Here is a 22,241-nt window from a genome sequence, read left to right as displayed (position 1 = left end):
AGGCAGATGTGAGCAGGAAAGACTGACACAATGGCCTCCGATGACTTCAGTGTTGATGTATTAGTCATGTGACTTGTTTTGGCCAATAGTTCATAAAACATGTGGTGAGAACAGAAGCTGGGAAAACCAGTGTTCTGAAGTTGCACTTTCCTGCCTTTAAGTTTTATTTTATCAGCTTGTAAAAAATTATACATCAGAGGATAAAACCACCACCGCCACCACTATGATTACCATTATCACCATCAACATCACCACCATCATCACCATTCCTACCATCACTACCAACAATAAAGCATCCATGGAGAGATGTACTAGTCATCACTGCTGCTGAGGCATAGAGTGTGAGAGTTCCATTGTGACATAATGGACAGACCCATTTGTGACCCATACAAAATTGACAACCAAGAAATTGTCAAGTAATGATGGTTGTTTTGGGACAGAAAGTTAGTGGGTAACTCATTACTCAGCAACAGATAAGAGAAGTGTCTCACTACACAGGAGGCTCCATCAGCGACTCTGAACCACTTCTCTGGTCACTCTAAGACTCACACATCAGAACCACTCCAGGTCCTGGTCTTGCATCCACAATGACTCCTTCCAGGAGGATCTTAGAGAGGGTCCCCCTATTTGGTCTTGTAAAAAATTTCCCCTGATCATCTCAGACTAAAGCTAGTTACGGGGATAGTCAGGAATTAATGATTAGTTAGGAAATCATATTCTGTCAGCATCATGACCCAGGCAGGGAAAGGGAGTTTGAATGATGGGTTTCCTCTTTTTCCCTCTGATATGGTATACTGGGGTTTTCAGGTTCAAGGTTCCCATCTTCTCATCTATCAGATTAACCTGCCTCTTCCTTTTCTCTCTTTAAATGATATTACACAGTAGCCAAAGCATTCTCTGAATAGACATGTGTACATATGTGCATGTGTGTGCTTGTACACAGGCACACATGTACATGCATGTGCAGGCCATAGATACACCTCAGGTATTGGTCCCCAGGAGCTATCCACCTTGTTTTTTGAGAGCAGATCATTCACTGACCTGGAGCTTTCTAGGTTGGACAGGCTACCAAGTCTGTAAGCCCCAGCTATGCTCTCATCTTTTCTCCCTAGTGCAGAAGCATGCCACCATGCCTGACTTTTTAACATGGGCTCTGTTGATCAAACCCAGGTCTTTATGCTTATACAGCAATCCCTTTACAACTGAGTCACATTGCCCCATGCTGCTAAACAATCTTTTAGCAAATTTGAACCAGTTTCCAGCATCACACAATGAAGCTGTCTACAATGGTTGGGACAGCCTCTGTCTTTTTCATCCAATACAACAGCCACCAGCTGTTGAGCACTTGGAATGTGGCCGATTTTACTGCTAGGTAGATCTAATTGTGTTTCTTGATTTAATTTAATTAATCAAAATATAGTCACATGTGGCTGGTGGCCACCATATTATTGTAGAACATAGTTTATGTCCTCAGAACATTTGGAGGATTATATTAGAGTCAGTTCTTCCTGCTTTGTCTTTTATTACTTCCCATGCAAGGTTACCCCACACTCTCTGCACCCGATATACTGGTCCCTTTCCAAGTACTCTGGCACACCAAGCTCTTTCCTGCATTAGTACCTAAGAATTCTCTCTCTGTTTGAAATGTTTTTCCCTTACTCATTTCCATCCTTTATCCTTGGCTTTTTCTCATCCTTAAAGGGTCTGAAGTTAAATGTGTCCATTTCAGCTAATAACTTGTAACCCACTCCATAATTAGAGGGTTTCTATTCTATATTTTAGAAACTTACATTTACTTATGTGAGTACATGTATGCATGCCTGCGTGTGCATAAGTGAATGCATTTGTGAGTACTTGTGTGTGTGGTATGTGCATATATGTGCATGTGTATGCATGTGTGTGTGTATGCATGTGTGTGTGTGTGTGTGTGTGTGTGTGTGTGTGTGTGTGTGTGTGCCATGCATATGTGTGGAAGTAAGGGGACAACTTATAGGAGTTGTTTTTCTCTTTCTACGTTTTTGGATCTCAGGGATCAAACTCAGTTCACCAGGCTTGGCAGCGAGCACCTTTATCAGAGGGGCCATTTTTGCAGTCCCATCTTTCCTTTTGAAATAACATTTGTCACAAGTTGTAATTGCCTCTTAATTTTTTGTTTACTTCATCCATGTTTAGATCTTACTTTGACTCCCATCAGTCTGCTAGCTTTAGGAAAACAGGGGCAATGCTGGCAGGATTGGTCGTTGCGTATCTAGAGTCAGACACACTGGATATTGTAAAATCACTGAAGAAGAGAATTGTTTCCACCAAATAAATGTGTCAGCACAGGGGCTCGAAGTGGAACTAAATTTTACTAGCATCTCACAGACACAGAAAGTACAGTGGCCTACACTTCATGGCCTCAATGGGAATTACAGATTTATCTCTGTTTATCTGGAAGCATCTAGCCTTGGTGGTCTTCAATTATGATAGATGTTATAATCTTACTTTTAATGGCCTCTTGGGAACCTAAAGATGCAATGTTTCCCATATTTATTGATTTGCCTATTTCTGTTTATAGAGGAGGCAAGTACAACTTTATGATCCACTTTAGAATTGCACAGGGTGATATTGGTAAGCTGACATTGACTTATTAGCTTGACAGGGCCTGGATCTGTACATTTTATGGAGCAGCAGTTTCTCTAGCTGTGTTTCTTATCATCCAAGGAGTGATGGCTTATATTTAGAGTTGACTTTAATTGTGGTCCTTGGGAAAGTAATGCCACTTTTCCAAGATTGCATAACTAAAGGAAAGTAGTCCTTTACTCATTGAACTACTCTGGTTTCCCCATGGAGAAATTGCTATTTTAGGGTCACAGAATGGTTTGTGGTTGAGAATGCTCTAGAATCGAATCCCGCCATCCTCCCTTTTCATCGGACTCATTCATATATGGAAGATTTGCTGTTAGCATTTCCATTTTTAGCTAAAGGTGCATCCTAGACAATGCCTTGGGCAATACCACCTACCTGTTTCCCTTCCATGGCGCCTCTCATCTCCTTGAAGGTAGAGGTGAATTCTCCAATAAAGTCGTGCTTGCCATTGGAGTCCCAGTCCCACACTATGCACTGCAAGACAAAAGGATGACTGTTTTCCCCCAAGGCTCTTATCCTAGCAACTTCAGGCAGTGAAAGAGTATGTGAAAGATGCTCAGTCCGAAACAAAAGCTCCATGTGATGATGCAATATCCCTTTGGTGTCCAGAGCATTTTCCTTGGCTGTGTTGGCCACAACCTCCAGACAGCCTTGTGACACATCAGTTACTGTGACAACTTATCCGTGTTCTCAGAAGAAACCAGTAAGTCCCAGAGGAGAAGGGGATGACTCTCTAGAAGAGCTATCTAGTGAATGACAGCCTGAGTCATGAACGCAGTTGACCTGCTGCAATTCAAATGCCTTTTTCTCCCCAGTCCTGAGAAAAAAGATTCACAGACAGTCTCTGGTTTACAGCTGGGGAAGATGTCTGAGTTCAAAAGTTTGTAGTTTCCAGAACAGTAGCCTGTTAGTGACTTTGACTGAGTGATACTGTTCTTGTGTTTTTTCTATTTTCTTGATGATAAAAGTACAAAGCCAACAAAAGAAAATGAAAAGGTTAAAAAGTGAAAGCTTTCACGGTACCTGCAGGAGAAGGGATGGATGACGGTGAACAATATCGCACATCCATCACTCAGCTGTGGCTGTCTGTGTCTAAACAGAGAGATTCATCCACTACTGTGAAGGTGAGATTCTGGGTGTCCTGGCAACAATTCCTACACTGACTAGATTAAATCAGCAGCAAGCCCTCTCTTTGACTGACTACATAATCAAGTGGAGAAGAACGTTCTGATTTATCTTTTCTAGAGTGAATGTTAGACTGTAGTCTTTAAAAATAGCTCCATGTTTACATTTTAAGCCAATTGAGCACCACAAAGGTCAGGAGAACAAGAAAGACTTATACTTGGAGGTCCCTTCTAGAAAAGGAGTGTCCTAAAGGTATTTCTCAGGCTTCAAATTCCTACTCCCCAGTCAGTCCAAGAAGCTCAATTGCAGACCTGTTTCTGGATCAGGTAGGGCTCCCTACACATGTACAACAAAATGTGTCCCACCCTCAGATATATCCTTATTCATTTAATTTTTGTTGCAATAAATTGCACCTACATCCATACAGTCACTACAAACTGGAAATGGGCACCATTCTCAATATTTGACAGATCATCTGCATGCTATCTGCTTTGCATTGCTCAACTCCAGTCTTTCTCCCCCTCCCCCTCCCCTCCCCTTCTCTCCCCTCCCCTTCTCTCCCCTTCTCTTCTCTTCTCTTCTCTTCTCTTCTCTTCTCTTCTCTTCTCTTCTCTTCTCTTCTCTATTCCTTTGTAAGCAGTAACTAAAATAGCCACCCACCTGGCCTTCTGGCCTCCCTTGTATTTCTCTACCTTCATGATCCACTAATTATACTAATTAGTTGCTTTGAATAAAAGTGATTATTACTAGGTCTTCTGAGATCTTTCACAATCTGATCACCATCAGTCACCCTAAATTTACACCTTATAATCCATGCCTACAATATTTTAGAAACATTTTCTTTAATAATAAAAAGTGAGGTGGGTGGGTTTGTAAAACACTTGTTTTGCTAAGACTTATTTTTCTGTTTGAGGCCTCTTGAAAAAAAACTAATTTCTCAGCTTTTCTCACCATAAGCACGGAGGATTTGTTAGCTAATCCCTTTGCTTAGAAAACAATAATAATATTTTCTGTGAAGAAAGAATGCATTAGCACGGGTCAGAATGGAAGAGGTGAGGACAAAGGGACGTGATTTACTGGAACAAGGAAAACCCTACTTGATAACCAGAGACCCAGGGGTGAGGGCAGAACAATTCAGTTTCCATCAGAAGGCTGAGGGTGAACTACTATACATTGGCTCTTGAATGTTCTTCAGAGACCCATGCATTGAAGATTCAAGCTTGGCTTCCACCCTGCGTCACTATTAGAACATGGTGGGGCTTTCAGGAGATGAGGGGCAGAGAAGAAAGTTAGGTGAGTAATGTGTGCTCTGAAAGCAGATAGCTGGATCTATACTAGTGACCTTTTATTGCTTTGATAAAATACCATGACCAAAAGAGACTTGTGAAAGACTTTATTTTGGCTCTTAGTTCCAGAGGGAGAACGTCTAATGGTGGGGAGACGTGGGAGCAGATAGGTGTGGCTGTTGGAGCAGGAAGCTGAGAGATCACAAGAAACAGAGCAAACTGGAACTGCTACAAGACTATATGCTACTAAAGCCTTCCTCCAGTAACATACTTCCTCTGACAAGAGTCCACTCTCTAAAAGATCCACGACCTTCCCAAACAGTGTCACCAACCAGGGACCAAGTATTCAAATGTAGGAGTGAATAGAAAACATTTTTCATTTGAACAAGCATAAGACCTCAGTGTCCTCCTCCCACCTTTTCTTTTGTTTCCAAGCCACATTCAGATGAGCAGGTCTCTGTGGTCATATGCTGTCACCAGGATATTCTGCTTTGTCCTGGGCTCAAATTCTATGATCCCATTGACCATGTACTCCAGATTCCAAAACCATAAGCCCAAACAAATCTTTCCTCTTATTTAGTTGAGGTACCTTTGTCATAGTGACAGAATATTGACTAACATACAGGTCCAGTAAACGAGGTGAGAGAAGGTAAACAAAACAAAAACAAAGACAAAAACCATTGGAGGCAATGATGTCTGATTCCCTGGTGCCCCTCACAATGTCTTGTCTCCTGTTAACCCTGGGACTGCTGTCAGCGTGGTACCCACAGCATCATTGTGCTGATGGTTACTTGTGGAATAAAGAGCATCATACTCACGTTCTGGAAGCAGACCAGACAGTAGAATGAGACAGCCTACTGAAGTGACTGAGAGCTGAGTGGAAAGTAGGAGTGGGGAGGTGGGGCCGGCAGGTGAGTTTGAGGAGTGGACACCACATAAGCACTGTAGAGGTCACTAAATTCTGTAGCGATACGGATTCTGGTTCTTTGTGTGTAGCACTGTGCGTTTGCTTGTGCATATGCATGTTTATGTATATGTTGCATAGATAGATGTGAGTGTGGGAATGCACACATGTGTGTAGCCCAGAGATCAGCACTGAGAGTCTTCCAATAACTTTCTACTTTAATTGTGGGAGGATCTCTAACTGAACTTGGGGATTGCCAATCTGGTTAGACTTGCTGGCCAGCAAGCCCCAGGGATCCTCCTGCCACAGTCTCACCAGTAATGGGGTTATAAACACACATTGTCATACCCGGCTGTTTATACATGGGTGCTGGGGAGCAAACGTGGGTCTTCATGCTTGCACAGCAGGCAAGCACTTTACTGGCTCAGCCATTTCTCCAGGCCCTCAGCTTCTCTTGCTTAAAGTTTATGGTTGAAATATAGTATGTGCATGTCAAATATTATAATAAAACCCATAATAATTAATAATTATAATAAGATAAAAACATTTAGAAAACATCTGAATCCTATACATGATAGAGTTAAGCATGACTTCTTTGAGATGCCCACATCCATGTCTGTGTGCTCTAATCTTTCTTTAAGTATGTTTCCTCTCTATTTTTAAATAAACCCCAATTTTGCTTCACAGCAAAAACAACCACCACAACAAAAAATAGAACCTCACAACAAGAAGGGAAATTTTGCTAAAGATCATTTCTTAATTTCCATTAATATTTTGGTCTTTCAGTTTCCTTGGCTGACAAATACTGAAAGTAATTTATTAACACAGAGGGGGTTGAAAATTGTCTTAATTAAAGAGCAAAGAAACATGACCCTCCCATTTATCAAGTTTGCCTATGATACTTTAGTTCTGCCTTGTTTTCCTTCCCATCACAGACTAAGGCTACATTTCTTTGTCCCCTTCAGTTTGGGGGTGGCCATAGGACCTATACTATGTTATGAAGTACAAGGAAAGGTTCTGAGTTCTTTCATGATTGCCATAGACACACATGCACATAGGAAACAAAGTTCCACCACTCTCCACCTCTGAGATTACCGTACCGTCTGCTGACAACTACTTATGTCATGGCCATAGGACAAAAGCTTGTGGACTTGTAATTGATTATACTTCCAAAAATAGAAAAAAAGCCCAGAAGTTTGAAAAAAAGGAAGCAAAAATAAATACTTACTAAGAATTAAATCGTCTCAAAATACAAATGATATGTTTTCAAGGATTCTATTTTATTGCTATAAATATCTAAAAAGAAATGTGTGCGTGCGTGCGTGCGTGCGTGCGTGCGTGTGTGTGTGTGTGTGTGTGTGTGTGTGTGTTGGGGGTTCCACATACAGGACCCAGTGGGAAAAGTCTAGTGGGGAAAGCAAAGGGACCTTTGGGATGTCTTTGAGCTGTCAGCTAGCTTGGGCATGACAAGGTTAGTTCTAGTTGCAGGGTGCAAAAAATACCCTCAATGGACAGCTTTGCTTCTTTTGGTTGAAATGCTCAGTGTACTGGACAGTTTGTGACATAAATTGGCCAAGTCCGTGAGGGCATTTGGGATTAATGATTGATGTAGGGGAAGCCCATCCCTCTATGAGTTATGGCATTCCTGGGCAGGTGTCCCTGGGTTGTACAGTCAAGCCAGCTGTGAGCCTTGGGGAGCAAGCCAGGGGGCAGCATTCCTCCATAGGCTCTGTTTCCATGCCCGGCAGGATTCTAGTTTACTTCCTTCCTGACAGGCTGTGATCAAGACATACAAGCCATACAAACCCTTTTCTCCCCAGGTTGCTTTTCGTCATGGTAAGTCACATGATACATCACAGAAAACCAGGACACTAAGCAATGTGGTGCAACTTTGGAAAGAATCGCGAGAATCCCTTTTTGTTCTTCCAGTAGACAGTGGGAAGATAGCTTGATGATTCGGCCATTCACAAAGATTGCTTAGGATAAGGACTGAGGTCATCATATTGTACAATAATTGTTCTGTTGCATATGAAGCCTATCTACCCCCTTTAATTTTCTTCCTTCTGTCTGTCTGTCTTTGCTAGTCCCTCCTTAGTGACAGCCACTTAGTATAAGAAGCAAGAATCAGAAGACAGCTTACTGGGCCTAGATATAAAAGAAGAAAGGTCCCTGAGTCTTCTGCTTAAGGTTTATATTACAACTGTGTCCTATCTCATACCTAAATCTGACACTTGAAGACTTGCTCTCTGCCTTTGGCAGGAGACTATTAATAGGCACAGAAGACAGATGCAGACAAGAGAAAGAAAAGGGAGACAGGCTTTTAAACCTTGCCTTGAACAGGCAAAAAGAACCAGAGTCCACTTCTTTAGGAGAAGTAGCACAAATGTGTTACTGTGTTTCCCTGTCATGCTTAGGTTACTTTCCCCTCCTTCTGCCAATCACAGCATCCCAAACGTCTGGAAAGTGCTCTCTAGCTGGTGAAGAAAGTAAGGACCACTGACCCCTCCTAGGAAGGATGAGTGGAGCTTGAGAGACTTCCTGTCAAGATCTCCAGGAGCAGGCACACAGCCTCAGACTTTCATGGGACTTTGGTTGGTTGGTTGGCTGGCTTTGAGACAGGGCTTCTTTGTGTGGTCCTGGCTATCCTGGAACTCACTCTGTAGACCAGGCTGTCCTCAAATGCAGATATCTGCCAGCCTCTGTCTCCTGAGTGCTATGATTAAAAATGGGCACCACCATCACCCAGCTCAGCCCTGCTTCTTGAAGTAGCAAGGTTTTCTTATTTGTGGCAGTTGTGAAATTTTGTCTTAAACACTTTCAGAGGGGTCCCAGAGGATCGAAGGCACTGAGGCATACAGATAAGTAGTCCATCACGCCGTGCCTCAGAGTGCTGATGCACTGAGAAGGAAGTACATCTGGGTGAAAAGCAAACAAATCAGCCTGCCTCAGGAAGAACATCGACAGAGGTGAGATGCCTTGGTGTGACTCTGTGAGGAGGCCTCGGCGCATCTGGGAGAGCTCAACTTTGCAAAACTATCTGCAAGCTTGAAAGTTCTCACAGCTCCCGAAGGACTCGAGGAGAGAATCTGAAACTGTACGTTTTTGCAGATGGTCTGATGGATCAATAATCTTCTTACAGCCAGGAAATTAATGACTGGATTAGTTTCTTCTCCTGTTGCTGTGATAAAATACTCCAAGAAAAGCAACTTAAGGGAGAAAAGGCTTCTTTTGGCTCATAGTTCAAGGCCACAGTCCTGGGGGAGGAACTATTTGAATCAATCAATCACATCATATCCATGATCAGGAAACAGAGCCCAGAGGATGCATGTTGCTGCTTGGGTCCCTTTCTTTACTTGTACAGACCAGGACCCAAGCCAGGGATTGTAGAAGTGGCCTTCCCACCCCATTTAACACAATCAGGATAACTCCTACAGGCACGCCCAGAAGTCTAGTTCTCAGGTGAGTTTAGATCATTTGTCAAGTTGACAAATCGAACAATCCCAATGGTTGAGACATGGCTTCTACAAATCTATTCAGTAGGTCGGGGATCCAAACTCAATCCTTCTAGAACTTCATTAATTTCATTAATACTGCACAAAGCACAAAATATAGAAAATATAGGATGGATATTCTGCGGTTGCAGTGTCATGGACATCATGCAGCTTTGGACCTGCAGGACTGGCCCTATCACATGTTCCAGCAATTAATAGATGGGATAGACGTTGGGGTAAGCCAACACAGGGCAACAACAGGATATCTGAGAAGAGTCCTGGTGAGGATCTGGTATTGATAGTGTAGTGTAGCAGAAACCAGAGATCTCAAAGCAAACCAATGACAGATTGCTATGAGCTTTGCAAGTAAAGATGTTTGGACGAAAGGGTATAGTGTGTGACACACTGCAACACACTACAGCTTCCTCAGTGAAATTTTTTTCTTCCATTTGAAAGCAGGTTGCAAGAGCACCAGGTAACTATGAAGGGACCGGGAGATGAGTGGGATTGGGGTGTATGATATGAAACCCATAAAGAACCAATAAAAAGGTTTGTCAAAGTATAAAACAGTTTTTTTTTATTAACTTGAGTGTTTCTTATTTACATTTCGAGTGTTATTCCCTTTCCCGGTTTCTGGGCAAACATCCCCCTAATCCCTCCCCCTCCCCTTCTTTATGGGTGTTCCCCTCCCCATCCTCCCCCCATTGCCGCCCTCCCCCAAACAATCACATTCACTGGGGGTTCAGTCTTAGCAGGACCAAGGGCTTCCCCTTCCACTGGTGATCTTACTAGAATATTCATTGCTATCTATTAGGTCAGAGTCCAGGGTCAGTCCATGTATAGTCTTTAGGTAGTGGCTTAGTCCCTGGAAGCTCTGGTTGCTTGGCATTGTTGTTTATAAGGGGTCTCGAACTCCTACAAGCTCTTCCAGTTCTTTCTCTGATTCCTTCAACGGGGGTCCTATTCTCAGTTCAGTGGTTTGCTGCTGGCATTCACCTCTGTATTTGCTGTATTCTGGCTGTGTCTCTCAGGAGAGATCTACATCCGGCTCCTGTCGGCCTGCACTTCTTTGCTTCATCCATCTTGTCTAATTGGATGGCTGTATATGTATGGGCCACGTGTGGGGCAGGCTCTGAATGGGTGTTCCTTCTGTGTCTGTTTTAATCTTTGCCTCTCTCTTCCCTGCCAAGGGTATTCTTGTTCCCCTTTTAAAGAAGGAGTGAAGCATTCACATTTTGATCATCCGTCTTGAGTTTCATTTGTTCTAGGCATCTAGGGTAATTCAAGCATTTGGGCTAATAGCCACTTATCAGTGAGTGCATACCATGTATGTCTTTCTGTGATTGGGTTAGCTCACTCAGGATGATATTTTCCAGTTCCAACCATTTGCCTACGAATTTCATAAAGCCCTTGTTTTTGATAGCTGAGTAATATTCCATTGTGTAGATGTACCACATTTTCTGTATCCATTCCTCTGTTGAAGGGCATCTGGGTTCTTTCTAGCTTCTGGCTATTATAAATAAGGCTGTGATGAACATAGTGGAGCACGTGTCTTTTTTATATGTTGGGGCATCTTTTGGGTATATGCCCAAGAGAGGTATAGCTGGATCCTCAGGCAGTTCAATGTCCAATTTTCTGAGGAACCTCCAGACTGATTTCCAGAATGGTTGTACCAGTCTGCAATCCCACCAACAATGGAGGAGTGTTTCTCTTTCTCCGCATCCTTGTCAGCATTTGCTACAAAACAGTTATTATATGTCATTCACTCTTCTGAGCCCATCACATTTATCAGAGCTTTTACCTCAGTGTTGAAGAATGAAGCTGAACCCTTATTTTCTGCAAGAACAGAAGAAAAGTTTTGGATCAAGGACTCAAGCATGAGATCTGAAACCATGCATTCCAGGAAGAAAATGGCGGAAACATTCCATGATGTTGCTCTAGGCAATGTCTTCTTGGGTATGACATCAAGAGTACAGCAATGGAAGCAAAGGTGGACAGACAGAAATACAGTAAAGCAAAGACCTGTTCCGCAAGGGGAAGGATGAACTGAATGAAAAGGTGACCGGTGGAATAGGGTCAAGCATTTACCAACCACTCATCTCACTTCCTAAGAGAGGAAGTCATTCACATCAATAGAAAAATAAATAAAGAAAAGTAGTAACAAATCAGAAACCAACCAAGAGTAGTTGGGTTTTTGTAAACAGAGGCATCACCTCGCTGGGCTTTAGCTTCTTCATGGTAAGCAAATGCTCTACCCATCTGTCTGGACAGTTCAGACAGAGTTGTTGTCTCATCCAAATGAGACAGGACATGTGGCAGCACTGGAATGATTATAAATGACCCCACAAGAGAAGCTATTAGATAGGTTAGGAAGAGCTACGAGAAGAAGCAATGCTCTTCTTTTGTGGTGTTGGCCTAAGCGGTTTTCCTCAGACACTTTGAATTCCTTTATTTCTAACTTAGAATTTCAGAGTGAAGTGAATCACAAATTGTGACTGAGTCTAAGATATTAAAATTTTTATGAGCAACTTGAGGCAAGGCATGGTTGCCATTTAATAAATCAAAGAATACCAGATTCCTTAGGGCACTTGTATGAAGAGCGGCCAGTTCCTATAAGAACAGGATATGTAAAATACCTTGTCCTCTCTGGCCTGTGTTACAGCTGAATGTGTTGGCAGCATCTCAGTAGCTCTCCCTATGCCTGGTAGGCCCAAACAATTGGCCAAAGCCTTACAGAAGTTGGCCAGGCTAATTATTTATTGATGTAGCTCATCAAAGGCTTTACAACGAGAGCTAATCTTCTAGATGCCCACTCTCCTTTCTCTTTTATGCTCTTTCAGTTCCTTAATCCCTTGCATTTAGTCCTGATGAATTCAAAGCTGTGCAGACTTTACTTGACTGACTCATCAGTTGTGAGGTGCTAGAAGGGCAAGCAGAGATGCTACCTCAGTTCTGTCCATAGGAAACCTGAGCCTAGAGACTCGAAGCCTAGATGGGAGAAGAAAGATACTGAGCTCTATCCACCGCCTGCTAGATTTGCTCATCTGTTACCAGGGCCTTTTCTGGGCCCAGAACTTTTAAAATTCAGAATGTCTCTAGCAGGTGGGTCAGCTGGTGAACCTCTCAAGCAGGAAGGACCCACAATTATTCTCCTGTCCTGCTATTATGCAACTCAGCCAGTTACCCGGGTTCATTAGCTCCTACTGTTATAACCAATCACTTTGTTTCTTCTGTCTCAAGTTTTGATTTTCCCAGATACCCTCTATTATCTGTGATGACTGACGTTATATACCAAGTCACATCATAGTCTTTTGGCTAACCTTCAGCCTGGCTATTCTAATGTTAGTTGTCAACTTCTTATTTTTTTAAATAAAATAAATATGTATTTATTCCTATAAAATTTCATACACGTATTCAATGTATTTTGATCATATGCACTACTTGGTACTTCTCTATAACTTCTCCCAGGAACTTCTAGTCTATCACAGCTTCAGTTTCATGAGGTTTAAAAATATAATAGCTATCATCGTCGTCGTCGTCATCATCATCATCATCATCATCATCATCATCATCATCATCAATTATTATCCCTAAATACAATTAGTGTTGACCACATATGGATGGATATGGAATTATCCATTACAGCATGTGCAACCTACCAGGGACAGCACATGTAAAGAAAAAGAAAATGTACTCTCTTTCCCTCATTAGCTATCAACTGCCAACAGATTCTCTCCTGGAAATGGGTCCCTGGAAGCCCTACTTCTATTCATGCTGAAATTCTGATAGGCTTGCTCTAATGGAGGTCTTATGTAGGGAAATGTAACCATGGCATATCCTTTCATCTGTTCTCAAGGAGCATGGGTATGAGACACCAATTGCAACTTTCAAATATGGAGCCCTTTGAAGGGAAGTTGTGAGAGTAGCAGATGTTTGGAAGCCCCAACGACTGAGTAAAAGATGTAGAGTTAATGCCCTAGCAGAGTCTGAGAGGCCAGTACAGATCAAACTGCTCTCCAAGCAGAAAAACTACAATCAATGAAAACAAATTCTACATTCAAAATATTTAGTAAAGGTTTCAAGAGCTCCTTTATAGACCACTTCCTTCTTTTATAATTCATCCTATATTATTTTACTATTCCTTGATGAAGGGGTCTTGTTGTTGGAGTTCCTAATGTGTTAAAAGACAATAAAATCTTTCTTTATTAAAATGTTAACTTTTACTGAGAATAGTTTCTTCTTCCATACAATACATCCCAACCACAATTTCCCCTTCCAGCACCCTCCACATCCCCTCTTCCCCAGGTCCACTCCCCCTCCACTTCCTCTTCAGAAAAGAACAGGCCTCCAAGAGAGAACAGCCAAACAGGACAAAGCAAGATGCAATGAGACAAGGCAAAAACCCTCCTATTGAGGCTGGACGAGGCAACCCAGTAAGAGGGAAAGAATCTCAAGAGCTGGCCAAAGACTCAGAGAAACACTTGCTCCCACCGTTAGGAGTCCCACAAACCATCACGCTAATGGTCGTAATACATATGCAGAGGACCTGGGGCAGACCCATGCAGGCCCCGTGCATACTGTTTCAATTTCTCTGAGCTCCTGCCGGAAGTGGGGGGAAAAGACTATAGGAACCAGAAGAGATGGAGGTTACCAGGAGAACATTGTCCACCAAGTTAACAATAAAATCTTTCAAAGTTTAGTAGCTACATCAATTCTAAGGATCATCCATTGGACGAAATAAGCACATAATTTCAAGACTGTATTTTGTTTGGCTAGTAGTATTTCCGTAGTCTTATGTTTCTGAGAATATGTATCACAGCACTGAGAACTTTGAGTATATTTCAAGTGGCCTGAGCTTGTATAATAAACTAGAAATTTAAGCTCTATTCACAATATTATTGCATCAAGAAAAAGTATATTATTAGCATAAGTAACTGTTAACAAGAGGAACACCTGGATGGTTATCATTTCTAAATTGAGAGTAAATAAAATTTCCTTGCAGGGTTCTTTTTGTCACCTGGCATCAGCATCTTTGATGACATCATAGTAAACGATCTCAGAACAGGAGCTTACGGGCAGGAAAGACTGATTTGGATTCATGGCTTCAGTCCATGTGGCTTGACTGTCACACCTGTGAGAAGGCAGTGCAGCAGAAGCATATGGAGAAGGGTAGTGAAATGGCTCATTATAAGCTACCCAGGAAGCAAAGAGAGGGAAGAAAAAGAGGAAGGAGCTGGGGTCCTAACATCCCCTTCACAAGCATGACTTCAGTAACGTCCTTCCTTCAACCTGGTCTCACCTCCCACCTCCCACAGACACCATCATCTGAGTACCAAGTCTTTAACACACGACCTTGGGCAAGGGGATGCACCTAGGATCTAAACTAGCAGAGTGTATAATGTGTTTTCTTTATTGTCCATCTGTGATGGACCTCCGAGGTTGCTTCTGTATCTTGGTGACTGAAGGGAGTGCTGCAATAAACATATGAGGCTGGGTGTCTCTTTAGCACCTGAAGCTGGTTTTCTTTAGTTATCCACAGTGGATTTGCTGGTAGTTAGATTTCTAGTTAAAGATAAATATTAGTGTGCCATAGTGTCTGTGGCTGTGATTGAACCTTTAAGAAACATTTCATGGTGTGGAGCAGAGGTTGAAGGAAGGCCATCCAGAGACCGACACACATGGGGATCCATCCCACATGCAGTCTCCAAACCCAGTCACTATTGGGGATGCCAAGAAGTGCAGGCTGACAGCTGTCCCCTGAGAGACTCTGCCAGAGCCTGATAAATACAGAGGTGGATGCTCGCAGTCAACCATTGGACTGAGAAGGGGTCCCCAATGGAGGAGTTAGGGAAAGGACTGAGGTAGCTGAGGGAATTTGCAACCCCACATGAAGAGCAACAATATCAACCAACCAGATACCCCAGAGCTTCCAGAGACTAAGCTACCAATCAAAGAGTACACATGGAGCAACCCATGGCTCCAGCCACATATGTAGCAGAGAATGGCCTTGTAGGGCATCAATGGGAGGAGAGGCTCTTGGTCCTGTGAAGGCTAGGTGACCCAGTGTAGGGGAAAGCCAGAGTAGGGAGGTGGGAGGGAGTGGGTGAGTGGGTGGGGGAGCTCCCTCATGAAGGCAGGGGGTGGGGAGATGGGATGGAGATTTCCAGAGGAGAAACTGGGAAGGGGGATAATATTTGAAGTACAGAGAAAGAAAATATCCAATAAAAAATGGGGAAAAAAGAGAGAAAAGAGAAACATTTCATGGAATGCTGACTCAGAACGTCAATTCACAGGGTTACAAAGAACCTGCCAAGCAAATGACTTGTACATGACAAGAGAGGCACAGAGGAAAATGGTAATCTGTTTAGCAGTGATTGTGTTCTCGAATCTTTCAGCTGAATGAGGTTACACTCCAAATTATAATATATTCTTCCAGCGCAGCTACCCAGGGTTACTTACAAATTCCTTTGTGAGCCACATGTCAGAGCAATCAAAGCAATACTCAGGAGGGCACATCCCAGCCCAGGGAGGTGACTTTGCAAATATGCACAACACTAGGAAACGCTCATGCTTTCCAGTTTTCTCCCCTCCACTGATCAAAGATCCAGAGAACATTTGCCCCATTTCTGTAATGTGGACTGGTCTGGAATTCACTGTGTAGTCTGGGTGGCCTCAAGTTCATGATCCTTACTACCTCAGGTTTCCAAGAGCTATAAACACAGAAAGAAGCCACCTCACCCCGACCCAGAGAACACCCTAAAACAACAACACTTCTGGCTAGGTAGGATGGTATAGGACCGTAACCCAGTATTTGGAATTTAAGCAGGAGAATCGTGAGTTCATGGCCAGCTTGATCTACTTAGAAAGCCCACATATAAAAATGTTTTTTTTTTTAAAAAAAACTATGCTTCTAGTTAAAGACAGAACTAGAAGGCGGGAAGATCGCTAAGGTTTCTTAGGAACTTACACTGAGGCAATTGAGATGTGGTGTGTGAGGGTCTTGCATCATGGGGAGACCTTGGCATTTGTTTCCTAATCATCTACCTTTAGCAATATATAAAACTAAAAGCACTTGGTATAGAAAATGCATGGCTTTGTAAAAAAAAAAAAAAAAAGGAGGGGGGTGGGGGAGAAGAGAGCCAGCCAGCAGGGCAATTTTGTAAAGAAAGTAGTTTCTTGATGTCCCCTATACATTCTTGATAATACAAAGCAGATAAAAGGAAAGATGCCATCTTGAGTAAAGAAGACCCAAGGTGACTAACCTGTCAGTAGGAGGAAGGCTCTCAGAAGGAGAGAAAGGTGTGGAACTGTGGGACCTAGACTTGCTAATTTTGTAGCCTCAGGTGTGTTTCATTTCCATAGCAACCCAGCTCACCCAAATGAAGACTTGGCTGGCACTTTGTGACCCGGCTATAACAAGGCTGGACATGGAAAGGCAGACCACTAAATCATTAGAACAAGGACAGAATCAACCCAAGAGTAACACAAAGCTAAAATGATCTGATTGACAAGAGAGGCTCACTCTCCACCCTTCCAGTCCTGCACCAGTGTACCAGGTGATGCCATGCAGGCGGCTCTTTTCCTCCTAGCACCCATCCTACCATCAGTGTGCCTGTGGCATGCATGTATCCTTATTTGCTGCTTTATCTTTTACTACAACTCTGATCAATAAGTAATGTCTGATTAGGACTCTGAATACAGGAGGTAGATAGTTGATTCATTATTGAGGGAAGGGTATGCTCGATTGGTAGCCTCTTCAGGGGAGAAGGTAAGAGAATAGGCAGGAAGAGGTGTGTGAAAAGGGAGGTGGCAATACTTTTACAAGGTATTTTACACTGTAACTAACCTTAGTTCTGAGATGCTGAGAGAGAGAGAGAGAGAGAGAGAGAGAGAGATGCACAGACATTTTAATAGCTCTGAGAACTTGGTTTCTCTTCCATGAGGAATAAATAAAATAACTCTTCCTTACTTCAAAAACACACTCACACTCATACCTTGACATACAAATGCATTACACACATGCATGCACATGTGTATACACACATGCACACACACACAAATACACACTCTCTCTCTCTCTCTCTCTCTCTCTCTCTCTCTCTCTCCCCCACCCCTAGACAAAGGGGCCTGATATGTGAGAATATTACACAGCAACCTAACAGAAGAGTTTCACACCAATAAGGAAATATTTTTTCTCTCTTAAATGAATTGCAGCCATTGTCTTGATCTTCCTTGTGACCACACAGAATGTGGACGATTCTGAAGATATAAGTTGTTATCCTGGGCAAATCAGATGATCCTTCTAGGGCACTGCAAATTTTAGCAAACAGCCCATAAGAGGAAAGGTCCAAATCTGTCTCATCCACCCTTATTCATGGTGAAAATCATTAAGGAGCATTTATCATTCCTCATCAGCTACGAGAGAAGAATTATACAAACAGTCAGAGGAGCAGAAGCTGTCACAGCGATTATAAACGGCTCATGTTCAAAGCAATCTGCAGAAAGAGTAGTAAGAGCAGGGCTGGTGGTTGAAGGAAAAAAAAACCTTATGAACTGTGAAAACCTGCAGAGAAAGCCACTCAAGACGAAGAGGAACTGGGGATCTCTTCTTTGTCACCCCTACAATGAACATCAGGAAAAGATCAAGGTAAACATCAAGGAAGACTGGACACCAAGAAGCTATAGGCAGTTTAGGCCTATAGATGAGAGTCTCTGACTGCTGGCCTCACAGAAGCTCAGAGCCACGGTCTAGGCAGAAAATGCCAAAACATCTCAAGTCACCCTTTGCCTCCCACATGTACCCAGGGACGTGTGTTTATACAATATGATTGATTACCCTGCATTTTGCTTTGTCAGTCAGCCACAGAGTTAATTACACATTATTCTTGGGCATTATTATATACAATGGTATGGCAAACAATGCTAATGTAATGGGCCTTAGCATTCGGCTATTAATTTGACGACATGACCACATCAGCACTGATGGGCACAGGCCTTCCCTATCAAGGGTAATTTATGTCACCGAGCATACGGCTGTCCCATTCCCGTTCTTGCCGACTCATTATTCACATGGATGTAGGCCATGAATCTGTCAATAATGGAGAAATAAATGGAGTTTGTTCTTCTTTAATCTTGATAAGTGCTGATCACGAAACAATGCGGATTTCATAGCACTAAGATACAGCCTAAAGGAAATGTGGGATCGCCGTAAAATTTGCCAAAAAATTCTAAAAAATGGAATGATCAAATGAAATGAAAATTGGAGGTCATGGGTATCTAACTGTGGTCTCTCCAAAGGAATAACAGCTAGTCTGCCCGATGTCTTCAAAAGACTTATTTCTACCACTTCAATGCACCCAGGTGACTGTTTCTCGGTCAAAGTGTATCTTCTGAGAAGTCTTCCCTGAATACTGGACTTGGTGAGGTGCCTGGCTTATGATACATGTAAAGGAGTTTCTGGAAACAAGTTACATGGGAATAGAAAACTAGGTCAGAGCAGAAGAGGACCCAAACAAATCTCCTTTTGAGGTTTATTTTATTTTCATTAATTAATGGATTTATTTATTCACTTTATATCTCAACGGCAGCCCCCCCTCCCCCAAGAAAGAAGTTTTGACTCCATCTCTTAGGTATGCCTGGAAATTGTGGACTCACTCACACCTTGGAACTCAAGTTTTGTGGGGAGGAGAACAAAACACGATCTCACTCTTTAGCTCAGGATGGCCATAAACTTACCGCAACCCTCCTGCCTCAGCCACTCGAGTGCTAGGATTATAGGTATGAGCCACCGGTTCTAACTCAGGATTGGACACTTAAGCCCCTGGTGTGTGTCAGTCACCGATGAAGGGCTGCTCCAAGCATTTCAGTTCAACCCATGCACTGAGGTTGTCTTGGCAGCCTTGGGCTAGTCCTCCCACTAAGACTGAGCACTCAAGGAGAAGGAACCTGGGGGCAGGTGGTCACCAAACACTAAGAAAATCTAGTGTGACACAGGTGGTATACATTGACAGCATCTGCCTCACTGACTCTGAAAAAATTCTTATAACACTTAAAGATGCTCTGTGAGAAAATGTATCATGCTGTTTTATTTTATTTTTTTAAATAATTATTTAGATATATTCAAACAACTCAACAACAAATTTGCCATCATCTTAAAATTTCACAGTGTACCTCCAGTTACTTAGGAAAAAAAAAAAACAACCTTTGGGCTATTAAATTGGGTACATTCTTTTTTTTTGATTGGATAATTTCGATACTTTATTTACATTTCAAATGTTATTCCTTTTCCCGGTTTTCTGTCCACAAGCCCCCTATCCCCTCCCCCTCCCCCATAAGGGTGTTTCCCCCCAATGCATCCCACCTTACCACCCTCCTGACATTCCCCTGCAGTGGGGGTCCAACCTTGGCAAGACCAAGGACTTCCCCTTCCACTGGTGCCCCAACAAGGCTATTCTCTGCTACATATACAGTTGGAGCCCTGGGTCAGTCCATGTATAGATTTTCAGTAGTGGTTTAGTCCCTGGAAGCTCTGGTTGGTTGGCATTGTTGTTCTTATGGGGTTGCAAGCCCTTTCGGCTCATCCAGTCCTTCCTCTAATTCCCCCAAAGGGGGTCCTGTTCTCAGTTCAATGGTTTGCTGCTACCTTTGACCTCTGTATTGGACATGCTCTGGTTGTGTCTCTCAGGAGAGATCTGTCAGCGTGCACTTCTTAGCTTCATCAATCTTATCTAGTTTTTGTGGCTGTATATATTTATGAGCCAAATGTGGGGCAGGCTCTGAATGGCACTTCCTTCAGTCTCTGCTCTAAACTTTGCCTCCATATCCCTCCTATGGATATGTTTGGTCCCCCTTTTAAGAAGGAGTGGAAACATCTGCATTTTGGTCATCCTTCTTCTTGAACTTTCTGTGATCTGAGGATTGCCTTTTGGGTAAATCAAGCTTTTGGGCTAATAACCACTTATCAATGAGTACATGCTGTTTCATAATTGCTTAGTTAACTATCTCTTTCTCCTATGGAGTTTAAGCCTCACTGTGGCAGAAGCCATGGTTTGTTTTGCATTTATCACCAGTGACAAACCTAGTACGTGACCCATGGCTAGTCTTCACGGTCTTCAAAAATATCTGTGAAAATTCCAACAGGGAGGGGAATTGGGCATGTGTGTGAAGGGATGGGGCAGGGGAGTTAAGTGAATTGAACAGGGTATAAATAAGATTCTTGTGAAGCCCACTGCTCAGTAAAAAATAAAATAACAGAAGAGAGAGTTCAAAGGTAGAGCCCCTACAAGACTAGACAACGCCAGTCTTAAAAGTAGTGGGTCACAAGAAAAAGACAAACAAACAAAACCAAACCAAACACCTTAGTTACCGATGTGGGATACCTCTGTAGGAATTGTTGATTATGGAGACCCTTGAGGACCTCCAAACAATAGAGTCTCTTGCTTTTTCTTGGTTACCCACAAGAACTAGCTAATAAGACCCTAATTCTGAAGACTCCACACAATGGTGCCATGCAGGCTGCTAAGGTAGTAAATCAGTCGATGGTCTTACTTAGCTATGACCTCTATGGACTATAACACTAACAAGGCAGGCAAAACGTGCCTATTGTGGCAACAGTAACCTGGTTCTGTGACTGAATTTGAGGTCTGCTCCACAAGGAGAGTATAAATGTCAGTGACTAACTGACAACTCAGTAAATAAAACAAATAGGAAGTAGAGGCAAGAAGATTAAGAGTTAAAAGTTATTTTCAGGTATCCAGTGAGTTAAAGGTAAGTCTGGTCTTTATGAGACCATGTTTTAAAACAAAAAATTTAAATTATCAAGCACATAAAATCCATAAAATTCTGAATTAGCTATTATCCATAAAAAGGGTAGGTGAAATGGATATGGATGCAGGCTCGTGGAGCTAAGGGGTCATGACTAATACCATGTAGGTCCTCAGGCATATGGGTCTCACTCCTTCTTACATAAAGTACACACTTACTGTTCCTTATGCCTGGAAGGTTTATCACTCTTTCATCAGTCAGGCTTCACTGCAAATTTCTCCCAAGGTGAATTTTCATAACCAGCTCTATCACAAACACCTCAATATCTTTCCTCAAACTATTCCAACCCCACATTTAACTCATATTAAAGCACTTTCTAGAATAGCACTTACTAGATTGTATCCTTGATTTATTTGGTAATACTCTGTAATTATTTTTTCCACTTAGCAGACACTCAGTAGTATTGATTGAGTAGTACTGGTTGAGTAAAGAAACAAAAAAAAGTTAATTTCTTCCTCAAAATCCTTTCGACAAGACAATCCCATGGCCAGTCTAAATGCAAATATTCACACACAAGTTCCTTGGCTGAGTAATGTGGGGGAAGATTGTGTATTATTATGCCCTAAACTTGAAAATTATTCACAGTGCACCTTAATAGGACCTGGCCAGAGTAAAGCGAGTAGACAATGAGCAGCATGAGGAACTGGAGGAAAGTCACCCTCAGCTTCACGCACATGCCATTCCTGTACTTGCCGCATCATGAACATTCACAGCCCCTTAAGGTGACAGATGCTATTCCTCATCCTATTCGTGTGCTTTGCACATTGATGTGCCAAAATCTCGAAGCTCCTGCAAGAGTCAAATGGTTTGACTTCTGTCCCAAGGCAACCCAAGTGTAGTTGAAGATACAGTCCTTTTTTGTTGTTATTAATACTTATTAACCTCCAAAAGAATTGATGCTCTGTGAAGTAAACTTTCAAAATGCATTGCCAGGATATGTGAGTCGATTTTGATTTGTTTTTTTTTTTCCTTTTACAAATGGTA

General features: G+C 42.4%; 1 protein-coding gene across 5 annotated transcripts in view; it reads right to left on the bottom strand.

The window, feature by feature from the left end:
* Cpne4 (copine 4) overlaps positions 1–22,241 on the bottom strand; it is a 475,704-nt gene that overhangs the window by 42,507 nt on the left and 410,956 nt on the right. For all 5 annotated transcript variants that reach the window (NM_001109003.1, XM_039081885.2, XM_039081886.2 and 2 more), the window contains 1 exon segment: positions 3,004–3,102. In NM_001109003.1, the coding sequence (NP_001102473.1) occupies positions 3,004–3,102 (99 nt within the window).

Source organism: Rattus norvegicus, chromosome 8 (assembly GCF_036323735.1).
Source record: "Rattus norvegicus strain BN/NHsdMcwi chromosome 8, GRCr8, whole genome shotgun sequence".
In the NCBI taxonomy this organism is placed as follows: domain Eukaryota; kingdom Metazoa; phylum Chordata; class Mammalia; order Rodentia; family Muridae; genus Rattus; species Rattus norvegicus.
This window is presented reverse-complemented; position numbering and strand designations above follow the sequence as displayed.